Below are 24,124 nucleotides of genomic sequence, written 5' to 3'. Positions count from 1 at the left end.
GGTTTAACCAGTGGTTGAACAGTTAAACGCCACCAAACATTAAATACACAGAAATAAACACATCCCTATGCATGTAGACTTGACATATGGGGGATATATTTCATGAATATCTTTGGTTAATATGAACAAATTGCCTCATCCATATTGTAATTCCCAATCATAAATAATTCAGTTTGTATGTGACCTTCGGTGCTGATAATTCATGAGGTCCGATCTTAAACCACAGCAGTCTGGTGCCTTATTCATGTTTTTTTCTTACCTCAAACATTAGCAGCATGACTGAAAACATTTGCTTGCACGTTTGCTTGGTGATTACTTCAATTCTGTCCACATATATGAGAAATCACATATGACAAATATCAACACATAATTCTACTGCGGAGAACAGAAATGTGTTCGTTTGTGTTTAGTTTTAATATTTGTGTTCAGAACATGGATTGTGTGTCAGATAACTGAGAGACTCTGAAAGCTCTTAAACAACACTGTCCCCTGTTGGTGGTGTCTGCTGAACCAAATGACCTTAACAAGAGAAAACAGTATGAAACAACACACACACGCACACGCACACCCACACCCACACACAGGACTTCATCGAACAGGCGAAGCAGCTGTTTTCTTTAAAGTTTCTTATTTAATTTTAAATACATTACTCTCTATAAACATTACATTTATCCACATAGAAAAGCATGTGTGGCTATTCACACTCAACCCTCAGAAAGAGTCCTATCGCACAAACGAATAACATCCTGTAACTATTCAAGTCTCCCTTTCTCTCCTTGGACTTTAGAAGTGATTGTCGCAGCATTTCCTTCACATTCATTAAGCTGATGGGACTCCCAGCAGCAGAGGACTGACGCCTTCCATTGAAATGTCAATACAAGCAGAATGCATCATTTAGCCTTATTGCTGAGCTCATCCACGTAACGCCTGCACAAACGGCCCGTTCCCATTCTGTCGGCTAGTTTTTGTCGATTGGTTTTGACATTTGCACCAAACCTGCCGCGTCTACATAGATTTACCAGAAACAGTTGATTTTCCCAGAAGTTTGGTTTGAAAAATGTGAAGTGCTGAACTGACATTCAATATTCCTGAAATAAATGGTGTGAAAAAAGTGCACATTGACCATTTTCAGTGTAAAGTATTGTGTAGGACATGAAACGTCTTTGCATCATGTACCTAAACTAGAAGCTGATAACTCAAAGCTTCGTGTCGAACTACGATGAGCTAACGAACCACAAAGAGCTTGGCTGTTTTTGCCTCCATAACATGAGAGCGATCTTATGACACAGACAGTAGCCACCGAGCTAATTCATGCCTCCACCTTGGTTTTCCTCTTGGAAGTTCTGGGTTTGGCTGACTCTGCAGGTTCTGGGGAGCCTGGAGGATCGGTCGGCGGGCTGGGGGCCTTCTCCACATCTGGCTCTGGCTCGAGGGGCATGGAGGGGCCTTTGGAAACGCCTGAGAATAACAGAAGCACAACAGAGGACGCCATTTTTTTCACTTTAAGTTCACGCTCACATTTACATTCACATCTGCAGCTTTACTCAGAAACTTCAGATGTGATTAGTTTGTGGTTTTCCTCTTCACACACCTTCCATTGATGTGTCATATCCAGCACTACAGAACTCGATTCAGACTCTGAATTAATACACAGTCACACTGTGCTTCCATCTGGTGAATATCTGCTCTGGGTCCCATTCGCTCCAATTAAAGCCGACACAACAGACGAACTCAAGCTGGCGATGGCGAACTCGCAGGTCAGGGTTCATCTCTGTTCAACTTTACAGCCGTGTGGATGTGAACCAACAGATCCCAACAGAGGCCGAGAGAAACACCGACGTTTCACACGATATCAAACTATCAGACTGCAGACTGCAGCGTCTCGATGGCTCTGTAAAATATTTGTTACCAACACTGAAACCACGACACTGCATCATTTCTGAGGCCTAATGTGAGCGTACCTTTAGAAAAGTTAGACACTGCATATAATTACATTTTCCACTTGTGACATCCCACAGACAGGCAATTTAGATTGGCTTGTTTAAATAGTGCAATTTCATCACATTAAAGAGTTGATGAAGCATTACGGAGCAGCACTTTGATGCTTTAACACCATGTTTCTGACTTTAACAACAAAACCGGGTGAGACGCAGGGGCCTTCTGAGTGCCTGTAAAACACGACAGTACAAACAAAACTTACCTTTTAAAAGACTGACGTTGCTTTTTAAATATCTTTTCTTAATTGCTTAACTTTGGCCGATGGTTTTGATCCACTCCCTGCACTCTGACAGTTCTTCCTTTCCAAAACCCCAAACCAGGTCTTGAGGGGTAAGTTGTTTTTCATGTACAGTGTCTGAATTTTAATAACCACTCACATTCAGCAGGTTCCTGCCTGTCATAGATGGATCCTGACCTCCAGCAAAATGTATTTACAGACTAGCTGTTACAGCATAGCAATAAAGACACTGACACCAGCAAATACATACCTCCACTTTAAATAGGCACCATGTCTCGCAGTGACTTGATGGTATACTGTTAGGCATTAACTAGCCGTTAGGTACATTTACAGGCTATATTTGTATATTCACAACATGCTGGTCGTCGAACGCTGGCTGCTGAGTGTTAGAAAGCAGACAGATTGAGCTGTGTAATTATGTAAAATGTCTGTCACTGAACATGGATGCATTGTTCTGCTGTTATCTGTAAACAGCCAAACAAAAGCGGGAGAAAACAGCCCACAGGCTCTTGTGCAGAAAATCACTCCCGTCCATTTACGTTCGAGAACTGTAAGCTGCAACAATCATTTCAGAGTAGCCTTGAATGTATTAGCCTGCCTGTGTGTCCTTTTTCCACCCCACTGACTTTCCTTTGTTGTCAAGAATATATACTGGCTAGAGGTTAGCTTCTTTCTTCACATATCCCATTTAGCCTTAGCCCATGTATTCAATCTACTAGTTCAGGCAAGAGGCTGTGAATACACAGGGAAGAGGTATTTTTAAGTTCCCATTTAAAATGGAAAATTGGGCTTTGGTTTAATGTTAAGAGGCGGAGACTGTGAAATTTGTCATCACCTGCACCGACAGTGAAACTCTGAACTTTTCGGATGAAAAATAATTTACGCGCTCACCTCATTTTGAGTTTGTGCTCAGAACAAAAGAGAAATGTTCAGCCTGCTCGGTCTCATCAGAACCTGATTCAGAGCTTATTTCAAGCTTCACCACTTAAGTTTGTGTCACATATCGAAACCAGAAGCTACGCAGAGGCGACAGAATATAAACTGACACTTTCTACACCCCCTGCTGTAGCTTGTACCTGCTGGTAGCTGGATGTTCTTGTTGTAGCTCGCGGCAGAGGACATGGCTTGGCCCAGAGCTTGGTTCGTACCAAGGGGAGCACCAGGGGTTTTGGTTGCTGCTGCAGAGTTTGGTTTTGATTTGGAGTCCTTCCCTGGTTTGGTCCACACCAGGCTCTCTGTCACCTGCAGGGCAGCTCCCATCTTCTGAGCCATGTCCATCAGCTGTTAGTGACACGCAGGCAAAGACTTAAAAATACCGTAAGTAATGGCTGCAAATGCTGACTCTGAGACATCATCGTCAACAGTCTCTTCAGTACCTCAGAATCAAACTCAAAGTTGCTACTGCTGTCTCGGAGTACGTTGACTTTCCTCTCCATCTCCTGGTACTGATCCAGAGCTCCCTTCTTTTCGCCATGATTGTAGAGGAAGATGGCAAAGTTCAGGTTGACCAGAGGGTTGGATCTGGACGAAAAGAGGATATTAAGTGATTAGACTACAGACTCAAATTAACAGACATGTGAGTCAGAGAGCGTAAGACAGACTCACTCATCCATTGTCACAGCTTGTTCATAGGCTCTGGTGGCATTCTCGACATCCTCCAAGTTGGTCAGAGCCACTGTTCAGAAAGAGTGTGAGTGGTTTAAACAGTTTGTTGAATGTAGGATGTATTTTTAAAAGCTATTGCACATAACCTGCACAACAATAAACTCCTACATACCCAGTAACTGTTGCCACTATTTCAGCCACAAATCATCGGTTTACTCTTTAAAGATGTGATCCAGCCATGAATTATTTCTCCGTCTCTTTAACTCATTACCTGCCAGCAGCATGTAGAGCTCCCCCATACGTGGGTTCAGGTTGATGGCTGCGCTGAGGAAGTGGAAGGCCGAGGCATACTGCTGCATGGTCAGGTGTACCAGACCCAGGTTGTACAGCACTTTCCAGTCAAAAGGAGACAAGTAGTGGGCCCGCTTCAGACAGCTGATGGCCTGTGGGAGAAATGAGGTTTGGAGAGAGAAGTCAACAGCTGACAGGACTGTTAGGCAAGTATTTTAATAATGCATGATCCGATGAAGAAGCTGAGAAACAACAGATTCTGAACGGTGGTGGATTTAAGATGCTTCAGGGACACATCGATCAAATTAAGCTTTATTAAGTTAATTCATTTAAGGGTAATGCGCACGCATACGTGTGGTGTGATGCACCTTTCAGCCGATGGTTTCACACTATTACAACGATCAACGGGTGGCAGTAAAACACCAAGAAACACACTAATGCAACAAAGGCAGTGAAGAAGAAGACTGCAAGCTGATAAATATGGATGACATAAACATTGCAGGTTGGTTAGACCTCAAGGATACACAACATGTTTTTTTGAGTAACACCAAATGCAAACTAACAACAAAATGTACTTCATGTACCACAAGTAAAAGCCTCCCAGAGACTCACAAGACAAATCTGAGGGGTTGCGAGATGATTAATGGGAGAGGAAAGATGAAAACACAATGTTCTACAACACAAATCTGTATTCATTATTTCTTTTGGTTGAAATCTTGGCATAAGTGGCATAATAAGACATTTTTTAAAAGAAGTCACACGCCAAAAGGTTTGGAAACCACTGGTTTAACACATAACAATGCATTTTATTTTCTAAGCTTACAACATGTTTTTTAAATCTGAAGTAAATTAGCATAAAATGTAAATAATCCAGTGAGGCACCTCAAAACTGTAACAGTAAATGTCACATCAAGTTACTTTCCACCGCTGCTGGTATTTACTTTGAACTTCATGCAAAATGTCCTCTTTTAAGGAACAAAAAGAAAAAAAAACGCAAATTAAATATTAGCCAAACTGACAAAGAAGAGAAGCGTATTACTCACAGCTACATATTTCTTTTTTCCAAAGAAGCACATGCCGATGTTGTTCCAGAGAGGGGGGCTCTCAGGCACGGCGCACGCTGCCACTCGGTACTTGTTCATGGCCACATCAAAGTCCCCATGGGTCTGCATCATGCTGCCTGCGGCCAGGATGGCCTGGGAATAAAAACAATGATTAGAGAGGTATCAGAAGAAGACGTGCCCTTTGAAACTGCACGTGATGAAAGACGGACTGTGCCACCTGAGAGAGAATGACCTTTTATTTTGACAGCTTTAAAGAAGTCCACCTCGCTGTACACAGGTAGCTTCACAGAAAAGTTTATACAATGTGTGTTTCAAGACCCACGTACCTTATAATTGTTGGGGTCAAAAGTGAGGGCATTTCCAAGGTGTTCAAAAGCTTTTTGGTATTTCCCGAGCTGGCAAAAACACGAACACAGAAAATTATACATCTACTCCATTTTAGATGTTTCTGACACCTGCAGTAAATGTCACTTAATCCTGTAGTGCTCGTCGCTTGTGTACACATAATTTCACTGAAAAGGTTATAAAAAAAAAAGTACGTACCTGTAAAAACAGCAGGCCGAGAGTTGTCAGCAGATCAGTGTTCTCTGGAGAGAATCTGAGCAGAGAACAAGACAAGTCTAATGAAAAATGTCAATTTATCTTTGCCTGTAATTACATTTAATGCCTGCACTTATTCTTGAGCAAACATAGTTGATATTCAGGGAATCTGCTGATTATTCAATCAGGGTTTGATTCAGCATAATTGTGGAGTATTAATTATAACCTGTGGGGGGACGGTAGAGAAGGTAGAGAAGAGGCAGATCTACATTAAAATAAGATTCACAGTGGTACGTCTCATTAAAAGCAACACCAGTATCGGGGCACTTGATTAATTCATTTAACCCCAACGGGAGGTAGCCATAATGAGCTCTATTATAGACACTGATGTCATTTTCTTATTTACACCACGGCCTAATGTTTAAATATTCAACATGTGAATAGGAGTCGAAATGAATCAAATTTAAACTGAACTGAAAAGGGCCCCGGTTTAAAAATCGGCAAAGTTTGTGTGAGACTGAAGGACGACCACTTATTGAAATGAGCTGCAAAGAGTGAAAATCAGCAGATAAATCGAGAGGAAACCTCTTGGAAGTAACCTCTGAAACAGCGTGTTTTATCTCTTTCAGCCTCTTGAGAGAATGTCATCATGAAGAAAACTGTCCTGCTGAGGCTGTGCAGTTATTAACAGGTTGGTTTTGTTTAGATTCTTTGGATTCGATGAAAAGCTTCAACTCCACAGATTCCTCTTTAAATGTCCTCTCAGTGCTTTTCAACGTCGCCCACAGCTGAACTTTACTTACTCCACTGCCTTCTTATACACGTCGATGGCCTTGTCCGTTTCTCCAGCCAGCAGATGAACCTTTCCAAGCATCATGAAAGTCTTGTCGTGCTTATTTATCTGGAGAGCTGTGTTTAGATGCTCCTCAGCCTGACGGAGACAGAAGATGAGAACGATCAATTCACCGGAGGAATGAGTATAATTTGTACAGTACGGTGCCGGAAATCAACGTACTCACATTTTTCAAGTCTTTGATGAAGAAATAGCACAATCCCAGATTATGACTGATCTCCTGAGGTGAAAAAATGTGAAATTATACAAGGGAGGTTGGTGCATGCTTAATTGAACAGGGCTAGATGAAAGCTGAGCTAAATTTTAATTCCAAATATACAAGTTATTTAAGACGATGGCTCTGTGGAATACAGATTCTACTGTGTTACTGACTGTGGTATTACAGAGGACAGTTCAAATTTCCAAAGCACACCTGCCTGGCCAGTGCGAAACCATTTCATAGGCTTCAGAGTGAAACAGTCCTGGATCAATGGGGAAGCTTAATTAGTTAGCTAATTAGTTTCATCAAGTTCTTTTTGAAAAATGGATGCACAAGGGAGAAAACGAGGTTCAGTCTGGGCATTCCCCATCAGAAGTGTGGGGAGAAATTCTTGGGAGGAACACTATCCAGAGTGAAAGACGCTGGGCCCACTGAACACTCTCCCTTTCCAACTTTACGACAAAGCAGAAACTCAGCACGAGAGGGTTTCTTTTCTTTTACCCAGTCTTTCTCGTTGAGTCTTGCAGCTTCGTGATAGAATTCAATGGCTGCTTTGTGCTTTCCCAGGAGAAATCTGCAGAAAGAACAAACAACAATGATCCATCTGAGAAATTAACCCATCTTAATCACTGCATGCTGAATAGATATTCTAACAATCCCGCAACAGTGAAAACAGTCACTGGGGCTGGATTCATTTTTCCCCATCAGTATTACAAAAAGACGTGGTCGTAGCCTGCCTGCAGTCTGCCTGTGTATTTCTGTCCTATGTCTGTCTTGTTACTAAAATGGACACGGGTTGATGGCGCCCAGGCTTGAGGTAGACTCACAGCGATCTGGCCACTTGCTTGAGATTGTCAGCGCTGCTGGGGTTAAGGATGGCACAGCTCTGAAACAGCTCCAGGGACTGTTGGATCTTACCCTCAAGACGCAAGATTAGTGCTGTGGCAGGAAATTAAAACATAAAAAGAGAGGATCTTCATCTACATGAGGAAGTAGAAAAGCACATTAAAAATCAAAGGCACAGCATGGGGTCCAACCAGCAGATTTTGGGGAACTAAAGGATGTATTGGGGAGCCTGTGAATCGACACTGAGCCTTCATTTGATGTGGCTACTAATTAACATCATCCATGTGTGAGAGGACGGTTTTGATAAAGCTACGGCTCACCTTGAACGTATATGGCATATTCACACATTCCATTAGTCTCCTGCAGTTGTTCTTTGATGATCGCCTGCATGGACACAGAACAGGAGACAATTTCTACAGCTGAAGTGTGATTAGGAATGCTGCTGAGATGAACAGCCACCATGCTTGGAAAGAATCCCTGATGTGTACTAACTTCAATGTGATTCAGTCTCTAAACGACTTGCATTAAAAAAAAAAATGCATCACACCCTGTTCTGTACATCTACATCCACATCAAAACAGGCGGCCCTGTTTTCGAGGCGGTGCAATGACCGGTGCAAGCAGCGCTCTGACAGTTTGGTATTTTCCTGACCTTGAAATTCGCTTTGCCCGGCTGTGTGGTATTTTGGTGCCTAGCGCAGAGCGCAGGCTGCACAGTTGGTATGAGAGGCGAAAACAGATGGGAGGCTGATTCAAATGAGGCAGAGCAAGAATTGGTATTTTGGTGGAAAATGTGGCTTAGGCTTCGCTCTGAGAATAGACGTCTCAGAACCACATCTGTGTCCGGAGCAACATCAATCTGCTGTCAGTCTGATGATTTTGTCAACAAGATCAAACCAAATACTTGCTTGAAACGTAAATAATCTATCTTATCTAACATTGTCCAGCCACTTGATGCTTTTAAATCAGCATCAAAAAATGCATTTTCCTATTGTGCAAATGCAGCTGCTTCAGACTGTCTGAAAAGCTTCTCCTTCACTTCATGAAATCTCTGCAGCCATCTGAAGGCAGCAGGGCAGATGTGTTGATAAATCTGCAGCCTCCAATTAGAGACGTGTCACTCGAGACGCAGTGCCATTACGCACAGCACGGCGCACACCTCTACACGCATCAGGCGAGTTCGTTATATCTCTGTATTCTGCCCGACAGACGCTGGGTTACGAGGCTTGCTCCTCCTCTGAGAGAGAAACTTTTGAAAGGAAAAAAAAAAAATCAGCAGTTCATGTTTTATTCTTAATATGTATTACGAGTCAAGCACAAGTATGTCACATTTTATGATGTAACCATATGTAACGTGAAATAAACAACAGACACCGCAGAATCAAAACTGAACCAGTGTCGGATTGATGCGATCAAATGTACTGCTTCATCAAACTATTTATTATTTTTGGTTTCTCATCAAATTTGTACTGATTGACTATTAAAAAAACACCATCTGCCTCTGGCTGCAGATTCCCATCGTGCCCCTCTGCACCATCCAGACAACAGCATGATTTCCTGCAGAAGTCGATTCTTTATTTGTTGAGCTATTGTCATTGTGCATCACTGTGATTGGCTCAGCTGTTTCAGAGTGATGAGAGCAGTAATGTGACTGGTTGAGAGTGTATTTATTAATCACAACAGCCTCCGATCTATACTGCGCCTCATTCAGCTCAAGAGACCTTCTCAGAGAAAGTGAGAAGGACTATTCTAGTCATATATCTTAGGAGTACAGGCATCTATTCTGAGATTTTATTAAGTACTGGCTGGTTTCATGTGGGAATACACAGGTCAGTGCAGTTTGTTGGGTGATAATCAAGTACAGTGTTAGACAGCACCCTGTACACGACGTGCATTCATTATCTTCATTATGTTTCAAAGGTCAATGAGACCAACTCTGCACACAGACACAGGTCAATGACAGACTCACCCACGGGGAGGAATGGAGGTACTTTACCTTACAGGTATCATAGTCTTTGCGGATGTAGTGCTGGTGGATTAGCCAGTTTCTCCTCTCCACAATGGGAAGCTCTGGAGCTGGAAGGAAGAATATAATAAGGCAAGAAGACGACAGTACAATGCAAAAAAAAATCTGGGCTACTTTTAAGCTCATTACCCTTTACTGTTCAGATGATGTCTTTTTTTAGTTGATAGCTGAATGATTAATCCTGAAAGTGCCCTCCTCTTGCAGTCATTAGTAAGTCTCTGATCTGACAGTTAACACAGATGTAACACGTATACCTTAATCCACAGGCTACATTCAAGTCAATTCATCAAGCACACTGTGAAGCTTAGCTTCTTAGTATGTTTTTTCTCTTACAAACGGATGGCTCAGACTACCAGGAGTTACGACTAGTTGGACTATTTTTAATTCATAGTCTTTTTTTAAATTTGTCATCTGAATAAATAATCCTGAAAGAACCCTCCCTCTGCAGTCACCAGTGAGTCTTTCATCTGACAGTTAACACAGATGTTAACACTTCAACCAGAGACGCAGGGATAAACTCTAATCAATTCATCCGCCATGCTGTAAATGTCACCTTGTAAGCAAGTTTTTCGTTACTGTTTTCTTTTCTGTCACTCTTTTAATGTCTCGGCAGGTTGAGATATTCTCCTCGTTGCCAGGGCAACAATGTCTCTCGCAAGCCAGGTGCTTGTGACAGAACAGAGAGGCTATGGAGACAGAGTGAAGGAGGGATGCTGGAGGTATGAGCAGCACAATACAAAGGCAGCTTCAGAAAGGGTTAGGTAACCTCAAGAACTCAACCACAATGTTCCAAGTCTTCCTCCCAGTGGAGTACAACATTTCATTTCACAAGGAGGCAAACGTAATTCCAATTCGAGCAAGTTTGATTCTGGTAATCCTGTTATCTTGCACCTACTACCTTCCTCTGAGGCTAAAAATAGGATTCGCGGCAATGTGAAACGAAGTGCCGGGCTTTGAGTCTGCCACTGTCATTGGGGGATATCATTAATGAACTGCCTGTGTAAAAATACAGTGTGAATTACACCAAAGCTCCCTTCTGTTTTTATCTGTCAAGCAGCGCTCTGTTGATTTGCTGCGAGAACTGGAGCCTCTTCCAACTACTTCAGAGAAATCCTCTCCATCGCTGAGTGTGAAACTGCATGGGCTTCACACGTTTGCCCCGTCAAGATTCAGAAGGGCCCTATTTGTAGCACCCTAATCCGCTTTCTTCCTGCTGAGGCAGCAATAATATTCTTGTCTCTGGGTTTCAGCTGTGGCCCTGCGGTGCTCCAGTCTCCACTTACACAAAGCAGGGCATTTTTTGGTGAGGAGAGATGGGATACATGTCTGATATGTATTCCTACAACTGTTGTATGAAAGAAGGGTAGAAAGGAGCAAGGAAGAAGAGCCCAGCATGACGTCTCCTAAATATAGTCCTGTGAAAAACTGCATGCAAAACATGGAGGAATTTTCTCATTGTTATATTTGATCTGGCTAATGCTAAGACAGATTTGCCTTCCATGTGCTTCAACCATCTGTTAAAAGGGGATAAGAGCAGAGGAGAAGCATGCTGAGATCAAAAGACACATGGGGAGAATGTAATGGAAAATATGATGAAAATTATTTTGGAAGTTTTTCCATAAAAACTTCAAAAACCTTTGGTCTTGTCAAGTCGTTTTAGTCTCATATTCTGCTGCCATCCCTTATTCCTGCCAGGAGTTTGACAGAAGTGGGTGTCAATATTTGGAAAAAGACAAAATAAGACAGATTTCTATACTAATGTTAAGAAACTGACACACACACAGGTGAGATGACCTCATGCCGTTCAGTTTTCCCCCCTGCTGGTTTAACAGAAGCTGATTTTAGGTCTTTCTAGCGGGCATGCTCACATTTTGCAACTCCTCCTGGATGTTCCCTACCAGGAATGTAGTTACTGCATTGCACAAAATTTAATAAAAAAAAAAAAAATCTAATGTACTTAACATAATTCATTTTGTGTGTGCATTATATAACCCTAATTACATTTCATGATGGTAATCACAGAATGAGTGTGAATTTGGTAGCTTATGGAGACAATTAAACTCACTAAAATTTTCTGGATTATTTCAAATTTTTTGACTTTTAGACTAGACAAGGTGGTTCACTCCTTGCTCGTATTAAGGTGACTTTGGTCCAAATGTATTTATTAATACCGTATGTGTAAGGCATGATGAAGTCACAACTCCCTGTAGAAGGAGCTATGAAGTTCATTCATCTGACTTTTATTTTGAACTCAGCAGGAGCTTTTAAAGACCCTTTTCTCTCAAGTCTACGCACATGTACGTGTGTGGCATACAGTCATACAGCTTTATATTTCATTCTTAGATTTACTGCATTCTATTGTAAGGTTATTCCAAATATTGTTCTCTTAATGGTTGTTTTCTTCTCTAATATCTGCACATTAGTCATAAGCAGAATTAAGAATATTACTGTTTTTGATTTAGTTACGGAGTTATTAGTACTTTAGTTTTACAGTACAGTTCCATTACACAAGCAAATTAAAATCCAGTCTTTAGTTTCTGGGTTGATTACTTCATTACTTTGTCATCTTACCTTACATTACCATACTTAGGGCATTGATTTGATTTGTCTCCTCAGATTACACTAAGTACACATCAGTCAGCATTTGCATGCAATGTGAAATGCAAAGAAATACAATACCATATGACAGCATAGCATGTACATAATTGCTCTCAGAGAATTTGCATTTTTTGGAGTACAGATGATAATTACAAAACACTGTAAAACAAGGCAAAACAAAAAGCTTAATCCAAGACCAACAACATTAATTGGTTAATGGGACATTAATTATGATGATGAAATATCCACAATGATCCACACAGAGAAAACGTGGAACATGGCTCAGCCGCACACTGTGTACACAGCTTCTTACGGTACAGAGAGGGGTGAGGGTGACCTCTGCAGGATGATTACATCCAGACTGACTCAATTACTTTCCTCTACCGGTTACAGATAAAGTGTCGGAAATGAATGACAAAAAAGGTGTTGTTTGAAAATCATTTCACAAGATGACTTGCAAGCATCAACTGTGACATGGTACCTTTAGGTGCTCGACGTTTCTTGGCTTCAGTAGCAGTTGGGAGCTGAAATATAAGAAATATATGGATATATATATATATATCACAGCATACAATGTATATGTCACATAGCAAAATATGCATTTCCCATGGGCTGTATGTACGTTGGCCAGACCAAAATAGATTGGCGGCACCCAAAAAGACTTTGGTTTCGTTTCTTCCTGTTAACAGGCTGTGTGGAAATACAGTTCAAAGTTCAGACTGACTGCCTACTGATACGCTGTGTTCATGTACAATTGTACAGAATTGAAAAGCACTTTCTCAATTACATGTTATGAGCCTGTGAATGTACTGCCTTTGTATATTCCAGTCCAGTCCAGTATGTCAAAGGAGTTTAAAGCTAACAGAGAGGCTTGCTAAGTAAACAAATCACTCGACTGCTCTGCACTTTCTGCAAATACATCATTTAAACGATCAGACTCCTGAGAGGTGCAATATAAGTGATTGGGGGTATTTTTTTTGTAAATCATGAACAGACAGGCTCACGCTACGTTTTCCCACCCATTTAGTATTCCTGTACCATCAAAGAATAATCAAGTACAACAGCCCTACAAACTCACTACACACTATAACTCTGAATGACTACCTATACGTTTTGATCAGTTATTGCAGCGCAGTTTCCCCTTTCCATTAGCTTTAATACAGCCACCTCGCGTGCTGGTGGATGAACGCATGCGCAATCCTAGTGTTTTGCTTCACATCATTTAGTCCGTATTACACTCACTTGTGGATTATTTCTGGTGCAGCCACTGACGTTTTGGTGAAACAGTGTATTAATACTCTCTATATTTCATCACATATTAAACGCTACATGTTATACTCGTAGTGCGGTTGGGATTTGTGGTAAAGACATCTTCAGTTACGGCAGAGTTGGACAGTTAATAACGTTATCTAACCTACATTAGCCTACGTTACAGTATAAAGCGTGGGCTAACGATGGTCAGCAGAGTCTAATGTTACCCACACATTTCTGCTATTGTGGCCTGACTGTAGCTTTAGCTGTTAGCGCTCGGGTTTTATCTTGAATGAGTGAGATTAAAGACTAATTTACCGTTAGCTGTAACGTTAATCAACTTAGCTGCGTCTTAGAAACGGTTAGCCAGGCAGCTAACATTCAAACGCCGAGAGTTAGACGAAGGCGACACTCAAACTTAAAATTACTCTTACTCAGGAGGTATCACAGTATCACCTCGCCCGGCGGAATGATTGTGTGTACTCAAGAAAACGATAACTAGCTTTGGTTTCGCACTCACCGCCGAGGCTTTCTCCTCGTCCGCCATCTTGGGATGATCAACAGTAGAAGCTGTTGCTATGGATACAGCAGCGGAATGCGGAGGTGTAGCTGGATCTCTGAATGTCTGTTGGCGCCGCGCTCAACGGCTCCCACCCACGAGACGCTCAAGATATAGAAAAATTATATAATTCACGGTACATGGATGCACTAAAAGAGCTTTTGATAATGCATCTATGGGTCTACTCGCCTTGCAGATAGACAAGATCGAGCCATGAGGAACATCATTAACACAAGGGCCAGTTATTCGCCGGTATGCTTCTGTTTCAGATTTTAGGTTTTCTCCATTATTGACGTTAGAAATAGGTTTTTTTCTTTTTAGAATAGGTCACATAAACAAAAAGTGTGTCCTAGATTGCAAAACAGCAAGTGTTCACTCAAGACCGGTTGCAGTTATATTGACTTTAAATGCATTTAAATGTACAAGTAAAAGGCCTGCAGCCAAAATCCTCGTTCAGAAAAAGCACAAATGCACTTAAAGTATCTAAGTGAAAGTCCTTGTGCTGCAGTAAAATGTCCCCTGTGGCTGATATATTTAATCTATATGACTTTGTTAGATTGTTAGTACTGATGCATCAATGTGTTTTACAGTTTTAGCTGATGGATGTGGAACTGTGAATCTGAGGGGTCGTGAGATGATTAATGGGAGAAAAACAATGTTAACCATCTAGTCTTTGCTTTTTAGGAAATATTATTGGATAATTTGAACAGTTATTTAAATTAACCCATGAGAAGTTTAGAGCTAAAATGTGCCTTTTGGTGTCACTCCTAAAATCCTAAAAAAACATCTGAAACATGATAAGTGTAAAAGCACTACGGCTGTCAGATAAATGTAGGGAAGTACAAAGTACATTATTTGCTTATAAAATACAGCGGTGCTTAGCATAAAATGGAAATACTAATGGAAGTACTTTAGCAAAAATCTGTATTTAAGTACAGTGCTTGAGTGTGCTTATTGACCACCATTGCTCAAGACAAAAAAACAAAATCTGCCTTTTTCAACACATGGTATGAAATCATGACTTCACAAAAACAAACCTGGAAAAAGCATTTCAGTCTGTTTCCTGGTCAGACATCTTGAATAAAACATGACATCAGTCTCCACATTTCTGCGCTGAAATCAACAGCAAGTGTTTCTCCCACCTTAACATTCACACACCTGCACACCTGCATCCTTACTCTGCCTCTGTTTGTATTCATCTACATGTGACTTCACACTGATGGAGTCAACTGTTAGTAGCTACGAAGTACCTTAAACATGATCCAAATTTTCAAAGGAGAAAAAAATGAGTTTATTCAAAGTTAGGACTGAGATCCGATTTCCACCAAACGCCCCTCCAGTAAATATGTTTTAAATAGAGTCACCAGTATGTACAACACACCTTAATAAACACTATGCTCATGAATATTCACAAGTAAAAACATGAAAATACTATTATCTAACAACAGGCTAGAAAATACAAACTATCTGTAGTAACACGTGACTTCTGTCTGCAGTATAATTACTATAACACAGTCAAAAGACGGACAATCGGCAGATAAATATTGTGTTCCTTCTGCTCATGAATGCACTGTTTTTAGTCAATATGTCTACATTCTACACCCTGTCAGTAACTTTACATTAATGAACCTGCACCCTTTTCCATTTTAATCACAATGCTGCAGACTATGACAGAAACATCACTGTACTCTTAACATAAATCAAAACGTGTCATCCCAGTTAAACCCCCTCTTCATCTGCCCTCAGAGGAGCTTTACATGTCTCACTTCATCTAAATCAGAAAGCTGGTTAAAACAACAGAAAACCTTCATCCCGTCACCTTCATTAACCATCATCTGATCCTATACAGTTTTATACACATGAAAACATTTAGTAAGCAAAGTTAAAACAGCCGGTGTCCATCAGTAGTGGAACATGTCACAGACGTGTCTCATTTCTGATTGCCTGAGAGGAAACTAACTAGAAAATCACCAGAACTTCATAATCTCATGTCAAGTATTCTCTTTATATAATCCCAAATCTAAGCACAGTGTTTATTTTCAGGCCCCTGAACATTATTTCTACGTGAACAGTGAGACAGAAAAGCCCTAATACTTTTCACCAGTGTCTTTAACAATGACAATCATTAAAACTGAACCAATTCAATGGTTTAATTTATTAGCTGCAACCAGCAGCTCTAAAGCTGTCAGTCAGTCCACAAAACCCACCCTTTCCCACCCTTTGACGGCCACATTTATCACGCTAGGAGGCTGAAATTTGGCATGGAGGTCAAGTGTATGTGTGTATGTGTTCATGCTAACTGGCGAAAAAAGGGGGAAAGATAATGGGAGCGGCCTATCAGAAGCACATAACTTCTAAACAGATTCACAGATTTGCACAAGACTGTGAGGGCAGTTTGGTCACGAGCCAAAGGACAGCGGGTTAACTGTTCAGGCCTTGTGAGGTTGTGCGTGTGCGTGTGTGAGTGCACGAACACGTGGTTGCATGCACGTACGTGGTCAGAGCTACTGCTAATTTGCATCGTCCTCGCTCTGCCTCTCTTTGATTCCACTTCACTTTCTGATTTCCTACATTTGCCACAGCAGCTTCTGATGGCATGAATTCTGAGCACGCTGTATACTGACGAGGGTTCAATAACAACCAAGACACGCGCAAGTCATTACATGCTTGTCTTCTGTATTGTACCACAGTCTCTTCAAAAGTTTAGAAGTGGAGAAGGGGGACGCCTCACTAGACTGATCTCGCGGAGAAAAGAATTTCCCCTCATAATAAATTACTTGTTTTCTGGCCCATTTCATTAAATAATCCAACCCTCATCCCCTAAACCCACTGAAGAATGTTGGGACATGGCTCGTCTGCTATGTCTGTCTGAGAGGAGACTAGCCTGAGGCACTAAGGACGAGGGAGACGGGCTAATTTCCCTGACTACTGCCAAAGGCTCCCTGGGCAGCAGAGGTGGCAGCGCTTGCTGCAGCACTCTGGACAGTTCGGTTGGTCAGGACTCCTTGAGAGAACTCCTGCTGGGCCTTGGAGAAGCTGGCACCTGTCCGTCTGTACTTGGAGTGGACCTGGCGAATGGGAAAAGGGACACAAATTAGGGCTGTGAAAATGAGACAAGCTTGAGCAGACTGAACATTGTGTTGACTGGTTCCTGGACAGTTTAGACTCTGGTTGTCTGCCAATGAGCTCGTGTTTCCAGTCCCAGTTGTCATTTATCAGTTCGGAGGATATCTCCAAACAAAATGAATGGCAGGGAAGTTTAGTGCAAAGTTCTCAAGAACTATTGTACTTATCTGAAAGGGAAAAGTGGACAAGTGGACTGACACTATGTGCATTTTAAAGCAGATTTGGGTCAAGAGATGCAAATCAAACATTTCTCAACATCTTTATGATTAAAATTTGCTCGTATCCATTAGATCTGTGCAAATATCTTGAGCAATATCACAGATTTCTGACTGTGTTTTTTGTTCTTTTTCTACGCCTCTCCTTTATTCTTGCCGTCTGTAACTATTTAATTTCCCCGGTGTGACATCAATAAAGTTTTATCTTATCTTAACATAACATATTGTGCAGGCTTGGTCGAGGGCTGACCTGACCTGCTCACAGTGTGTCTGAACCTTTCTAACCTTCCACGGTTTCTAAATCTCCTTCCTCCCTCTGAGGCCTTGGCTGCCCTCTCATTGCAGATACTATTCAAACTGTTTGTCGTCGCCATTTTTAGTTCCTCTCGTTATGTTTCTCTCTTTGATCTGCATGTACCCTCACTGAGTTGGAGGAAAAATAAACAATATGAAGCCACAGTGAGAAAACCATTATTTATATATGTGAGCCGTGCAATGCTCGACTTTCTATTTTGGGCAAGTTCAATTAATTATAAGGCAACGCCATATTGAATTTTACTGCAGTTACGTACAGTTTGTGTAGACTGCAATGCTTTAAAATAGCAAAATCAGGCTTATGCGACCGACCTAAAAACACATGGTGAATTTAACTTGACTGGTTAATATGCAAACAGTAACCAGACTATCCGCAAAGTACAAACTGTAACATGGCTCAATATTCCTTTTTATGACAGGAAGTTTGATATTAACATACCATTTTCAGTAGGATGACCGCCAGGACAGCGTTTACAGTGAAAAAACCGGCCACCACCATCATAACCACAGCCACAGCCAAGTTTCTGCCAATCATGCTGATGGATGAGATCCACCCACTGTCAACAACAGAGACATTAAAACAAATGTGTCATTTCAGTTTCTCTGCACTGACTGTGCAAGTATGCAGCAGAATTCTTAAAACGGTATGAAAAATACTGAAATCTAGAGGCATGAGTCAACATCCTAACCTGCCCCACCGACCAATGGAAAAGCCCAAAGTTTGAAAAAGTGAATGATGGGAGACTAAAAAGCCTGATATATTACATGATACAGAGAAGAAACCCAAAGAGAAAAGTCCCCACTTACAAAGCAGCAACCCAGACAAGTTAGGGCAGCAGGAATCTGTCGAGGAGATGCAAGAGAGGAGATACAGAGCAAGAACTCACACGGACACACAGAGTAGATATGAATGAAGAAACACACTGACCCATGCATACCCACATTTACTAAGAAAATACCCAAAACAGAGCGCACACACTCACTCTTACTAATGACAACAGAAACGTGTTGTTAGCACCGAACAAATGTCTCACGCACTCAGGCCGTTTTCACACCTGTAGCTCAGTTGCTCTGGTCCAAATCAGTTGATAAGTTTGTAAATTTGGGGAGTTTTCCCCCTTTCAGGTCCTGTGTTCCGCTGCATATTTCGGCGTTATGCAATTTAGCATGGAGCGATGGCAGCTGGCATTTCCTCCTAACCGTGGTAATCATCTGGGCAACGTACCAGACGAAAGTCTACCAGCAGAATGCCAAATGCAGGAAACGTCTTCAAAGTGCTGTCTGCTTCACACTTTGCAAAGATGTGCTGCCTTCAGGCGACCGAGCAGAACAAGGGAGTTAATACTGAGCATGAACAACGAGGCGTTTAGCTCAAACTTGCGGAGAACACCGGGTGGTTTAATCAGATCAATCAAAAAGCGCAGGTGTGAAAACAAGCTCGCGTCTCACCTTCAGGCTTTCGCCCAGCGTGCAGAGAATCGTTCAGTTAAACAAGTTCCCACTGACCTGTTTCCCCACTTGGGGATCCCGACAGTCTGGATGATGTACACTGCCACTTGGAAGAAAAAGACAAAGAAGAAGAAGAAGAAGCTGAAGGAGCTGTCAGACCTAGAGAGAAAAACAAAGGACACGTTACTAAAGATGTTTAGCAAAGAAAATATACTGGATGTTTCTCACAGACCAGAGACAAAACAACCACCTGTAAAACTTAATTTTGCAGGCCTTACAATAACGATTGTTCAGAGTATCTTTGGAGTCCACAGAAAGTCTAAATGCTGCTTCAGACGAGTCTCTTCTGCCAAGAAAACGAGGCTTGGGGAAAACTAATTTTTCCAGTCGAGTCGAGAGCGGCTCCCATATATTTTCTCTAACCCCTCTGGCTCAGTTAGAGGATGAGGGTGTTCGCAAAGTTTTATTAAAGTAAAAAGGGAAAGACTATTTCATCTGCATGTGTCCCGACTTCTTCTTCTTACACAATAAGAGAATCCGTCTTCATCAGCACAAAGCTACTGAAACCATGTACCTGAAGGCCTTGTAGACGGGCCTGTACCAACAGATGAAGGACACGGGGGTGAAGAGGATGAACCAGAGGATGGACAGGCCGAAGTCAACGCCGTACTGAGAGTCGGCAGTGAAGTAAGCCAGGCAGGCCAGCACGTTGAGGAAGAGGGTGGCACTGTGGACTGGACAGACACACAGAAAACTGTCCTTCTCTTCTCAAACAAGCCTTTTATTAATTCCAGCAGACCGTCTTATTACCAACATGTATTATCTGTTTTATTATTCCTATTAATCTGTATTGTTGTGTATTTGTCTCCGTCTTAATCTTGTTTTCATTTTGCAAAATGTGGAGATGCTGACGTCTGTATGCTGTACATCAGCTTTACCGTTAAACTAATCTACGCTACGGATCATCGACCCACTTCTGTGGTGCGAGGAGGTTTTGAGTACAGACTGCACGCAGGGGTACGTACACATCCACAGGTAATACATCCTCTTGCAGATCCTGCGGTACTCCTCAGGGATTTCCTCCTCAAAGTCCTGGTAGAAGCAAGGGTTCACAGGGAAGAACTTGGGAAGAGGTGGCCAGTTGTTCTCTTTGGCTGACAGAGAAAAAAAAACATCTGGATTAACACAGAGAGTGGTGTTTCAATCCTTACTGTTTGTATGCACAACATGAGCTTAGACCGACTTACCACCAGCGTTGAGCGCTCTGCCTCCGCTCCTGTTCTGTAGCTCCTGCTCCTTCCGCTCCAGCTCAGCGGCTTTCCTCTCCAGCTCCTCCTGCTGTTTGACCAGGGTGGCCTGGCCAGCAGCTACACTCGCCTGCTGGGTGATGGAGGAGGTGACCTCTTAACACCGAGTTCAATACTGTCACTGCATCACTGCAACTGCACGCTGCATTTGGTGATGGGAAATTCTAATTGCTACCACAATTCACTCATTAACTCAAAGCTGTGGCAAATTATTATTGTCCTCATCTACTGTTCAAAGCCACTGTCCCAAAGACAGACACACTCTGGCTAGTTAATCCCCACTGACACACAGAATGGCTGAAATGTGATTTCACAGCAGCTTATTTAATTTCATTATCTCTAAAAGCGTGTGTCTGACTCACTTGTGTGCTCTGCTCCACGGAGGTCTGCAGGATGGCGGGTTGAGACGAGATGGGGATGGTGGTGTCCGAGTGATTTCCCTGTGAAACGATGGAAGCAGTTCTGCTTTATAAACAACTGTCTGGCCTCTCAGTGACGGAACAACTGGGAATCACATCAGTAGTTACAGAAAAAACGGAGGAGCTAACCATTTCAGTGGCAGAGAAAGGGTTGAACTCCCCGATGTTTTCAGTGACTCCGCTGGTGGCTTGTGTGATTGAGGCATCCTGAAAAAGACATTAAACACAACTATGATGCATCCAGAGGTGGAGGAAGTATTCAGGTCCTTTACTGAAGTAAAGGTACTAATACCACACTGTAAAATACTCCATCATAGGTGAGAGTCCTGCATTCAAAACCTTATTTTTAATGTAAAAGTATGTACAATAAGCAACATGTACTTGAAGTAAAAGTACTAATACAACACAGTAAAAATACTCCATTACAGGCAAAAGTCCTGCATTTAAAACCTTACTTTTAAGGTAAAAGTATGAACTGTAAACAACTTGTACTTTAAGTAAAAGTACTAATGTCACAGGGTAAAAATACTTTAATAATTGGTAAAATCCTGCATTCTTACTGAAGTAAAAGTCTGTAAGTATGATCAGCAAAATCTACTCAAATGTACTCATTATGCAGTAAAATGGTCTCTGTCAGTGTTTCACTATGTATCTGATGGTTCTGGATTTATATTACTGCTGCATTAATGTGTATGTAGCATTTTCCTGCTGTAGATGTTTAAGGTTGAGCTCATTTTAAGTACTCTCTGTACTGTAGTTTAATCTTTAGCAACACATCATATTCTATAACATCATACGTTTGTAGCATCACTGTCATGTGAGACTTGTGTTTTTAACTTTTCATGAGCTCAGAAAAAAAGCCTGTTTTCAGCTTTGTGATGATGCATTTTCCAGTTTATCCTGAACAATCCTTAACGATCCTTAACTATCTGATTAATGTTGAGAAGTAGGAACACTTAATCCTTCAGTTTATCATAAAACTTTGAAAAATTCTTATTCAAAATCAACAAATTTGGAGTTATAAGAAATTATAATCTGTAAAGTATCTAAAGCTGTCAGACATATGCAGTAAAAGTACATTATCTGCCTCTAAGATGTAGTGAAGTAGTATGAGTAGTACAAGTACCTCATTTTTGCACTGAAGTACTACACTTGAATAAATGTGCTCAGTTACATTCCACCACTGTATGTATTGTTCAAGGCATTGTTTGTATTTGGTACTCCGAGTGTGTGTGTGTGTGTGTGTGTGTGTGTGTGTGTGTGTGAGAGAGAGAGAGAGAGAGAGAGAGAGTCCCAACCAGTCCAAGAAGACAAACCACATTAATTATTAATAGACTCTTGGCCCCAGATAACATTGGTCTCAGTTCAAACTCAATTTCTTCGGTCTAATGAAGCCAGAGGTGCTTCTTCTTCAGTCAAACCGGACATACGTGAACACACACATCCACCTTTAATCTCTCCCTCGTGCAGCTGTTAGGTGTGGAAACACCGGGACGTGATAATTAGTCTGAAAGACAAATACAGCCTCCTAATGTCGGAGAAAAACACTAAGAGCGACACTGAATCCCACAAAATCTGCATTCCGCTTCCATCAATGGCGCGTTGAAGGGAGCCACAGTTCAACATGAGGAGGCACCTGTTCGTGCCTCCGCTTACCTGCGCAGGTGAGTTAACAGCGCACCATAACGCACATAAATACACCGCTGCCCAGATAATGTTGAAAACTAGGCCATAAGTGGACTACAACGTGTCATACTTCATAATAGTGGCGATTCTTATCCAGGAAATGTTGAGGCCAAACCCAGCAACCAACCAAACAGGTTTCTGTTGCAGCGTATCTCTTTCAGTCCTCACGCTACTCGAAAAAAGCCTCTAAAAACTCGGCTCGCGCAGTAAAACAAAGCAGCGGTCTCACCTGGAAGGGGTTCACGTCCACCGGGTCAACGAAGGGGTTGCTGTCAAATCCCGACATTGTGGAGAAAAAGTTTATCGGGTGTGAAATAAACAAGACGTCTGCTCCTGACTCCCCGGCGGCGGCCGCTGCTCCTGATGGTGCTGCGAGGCTGCGCGTCTGCGCATGCGCCGCTCGATAGGTGGCTCGCGTCACCGGAGGCTGTCCGGAGTCATTTCTCAATTAGACTTTATTTTTAGACAAAAGGTCAATTGGTTTCAAATGTGCGGTCCTCGTGACGGTCTGTCTTCACATTAGATCAGTGTGTCCCGGCAGACGTGCGAAGTGAGCTCGTGTTAAAACTTTATTCTGGTCTGTAAGGCTTTTAAGTTGCCTTTAGGTGCTGTCGGAATTGTTGCAATGCGACGACGAGACAAGCCTGACAATTTAGAAAATGGAAATGAATACTATAAGCATGTTATAGATTATTTAATTTCTTTTGGTGTGCATTTTATTTATTTGGTGTCTGCTATCATTCAGCTGCAGCTGATTATCTGTATTATTTTATTTATTTGCTAATATCCACTTCATCCATGTAAATATCCTGTGAAATATTACTCTTTTTTCTTACTGAGCTCATTTATTTTTTTCTACTGTGTGTCATTATTATAACAAACCAAGCTGTCTGCTGACACACGTTTAGAAAGCAAACGCAACATAAAATCATGACACATAAGAGAAACAACACTGCTGCATCACATTCTGAGCTAAAGAAAAGCATATTCTATCTTCTTCATTAAGACACTGCAGCACAGGAACTACATTTACTTTGTTTTGTTTTGACCCCTCACATAACGAAACAGTTTTTCTTCAGTTATTAACAAAATACTGTAATTTCTTTCACTTTCATTGAAGGTGGAGAATTTAAACAATGTGATCCCCTCTCAGGACGGGCAGGTTGTCATTACACCTTGTTACATGACATTTCATCATTGTACCTCTTTTAGCTGTTGAATATGTTTCCTAACTGCATTTTGTTCCATTAATGGCAGGATACTTTATGATATTCGAAAGGTGATGAAACAAATGGACTTTGCGAAATGGCTACGTAGGAGGCAAGCTGAGTTTCGATAGCTCCATCTCAGGAGGAGTTCATTAGATTTAATTGTAAAGTGGATGTTTTTACCAGGGGGGGAAATGGGTCCTTAACCACATACATTTTCATTTCTGTGACAATGAAAATGCACTGTAATAAATCCTACCCTTCCAAGTTCAACAGTCAAATGGTTTTCCATGAAAGAAGCAGCACCTGAAGGATGAACAAATGTAGAAACA

The 24,124-nt window shown here is 41.7% G+C and overlaps 2 protein-coding genes across 3 annotated transcripts; both read right to left on the bottom strand.

Moving 5' to 3' along the window:
• Window positions 1–611: 611 nt before the first annotated feature.
• On the bottom strand, window positions 612–14,101 carry bbs4 (Bardet-Biedl syndrome 4). Its single transcript, XM_076732680.1, has 16 exons — window positions 14,029–14,101; window positions 12,739–12,781; window positions 9,630–9,709; window positions 7,955–8,018; window positions 7,616–7,727; window positions 7,290–7,362; window positions 6,756–6,809; window positions 6,540–6,667; window positions 5,740–5,794; window positions 5,523–5,591; window positions 5,176–5,328; window positions 4,113–4,284; window positions 3,842–3,911; window positions 3,613–3,757; window positions 3,313–3,517; window positions 612–1,458 (listed from the first exon to the last, which is right to left on the bottom strand). The coding sequence occupies exons 1-16, from the start codon at window positions 14,053–14,055 to the stop codon at window positions 1,310–1,312; spliced, it is 1,599 nt and encodes a 532-aa protein (XP_076588795.1). The 5' UTR covers window positions 14,056–14,101; the 3' UTR covers window positions 612–1,309.
• A 1,601-nt stretch (window positions 14,102–15,702) lies between these two features.
• On the bottom strand, window positions 15,703–22,971 carry scamp2l (secretory carrier membrane protein 2, like). 2 transcript variants are annotated; one of them, XM_076732657.1, is made up of 9 exons: window positions 22,814–22,971; window positions 21,028–21,105; window positions 20,842–20,919; window positions 20,420–20,552; window positions 20,198–20,326; window positions 19,747–19,906; window positions 19,230–19,331; window positions 18,163–18,280; window positions 15,703–17,135 (listed from the first exon to the last, which is right to left on the bottom strand). In XM_076732657.1, exons 1-9 carry the CDS (start codon window positions 22,868–22,870, stop codon window positions 16,980–16,982), a joined length of 1,011 nt encoding a protein of 336 aa, XP_076588772.1. In that variant the 5' UTR covers window positions 22,871–22,971; the 3' UTR covers window positions 15,703–16,979. The 2 variants fall into 2 exon arrangements, with proteins under 2 accessions (XP_076588772.1, XP_076588781.1); XM_076732666.1 differs by having other exon boundaries at window positions 20,420–20,549; window positions 22,814–22,954.
• Window positions 22,972–24,124: the final 1,153 nt, after the last annotated feature.

The sequence above is a fragment of the Chaetodon auriga genome, chromosome 1 (assembly GCF_051107435.1).
Source record: "Chaetodon auriga isolate fChaAug3 chromosome 1, fChaAug3.hap1, whole genome shotgun sequence".
Taxonomy (NCBI): Eukaryota; Metazoa; Chordata; class Actinopteri; order Chaetodontiformes; family Chaetodontidae; genus Chaetodon; species Chaetodon auriga.
The sequence above is the reverse complement of the archived record's forward strand: the minus strand, read 5'-3'. Positions and strand labels throughout refer to the sequence as shown.

Bases quoted from the DNA above. Each gene is read 5' to 3' on its own strand.
- scamp2l (XM_076732657.1), bottom strand. From the start codon at position 22,870: ATGTCGGGATTTGACAGCAACCCCTTCGTTGACCCGGTGGACGTGAAC. The intron at 20,327-20,419 runs GTAAGTCGGTCT...TTTCTCTGTCAG, and splicing joins CAGAGCGCTCAACGCTGGTG to CCAAAGAGAACAACTGGCCA. The intron at 19,907-20,197 runs GTACGTACCCCT...GTGTCTGTCCAG, and splicing joins GATGTATTACCTGTGGATGT to TCCACAGTGCCACCCTCTTC.
- bbs4 (XM_076732680.1), bottom strand. From the start codon at position 14,055: ATGGCGGACGAGGAGAAAGCCTCGGCG. The intron at 8,019-9,629 runs GTAAAGTACCTC...GTGTCCATGCAG, and splicing joins AAGACTATGATACCTGTAAG to GCGATCATCAAAGAACAACT. The intron at 7,728-7,954 runs GTGAGCCGTAGC...TTCCTGCCACAG, and splicing joins ATATGCCATATACGTTCAAG to CACTAATCTTGCGTCTTGAG.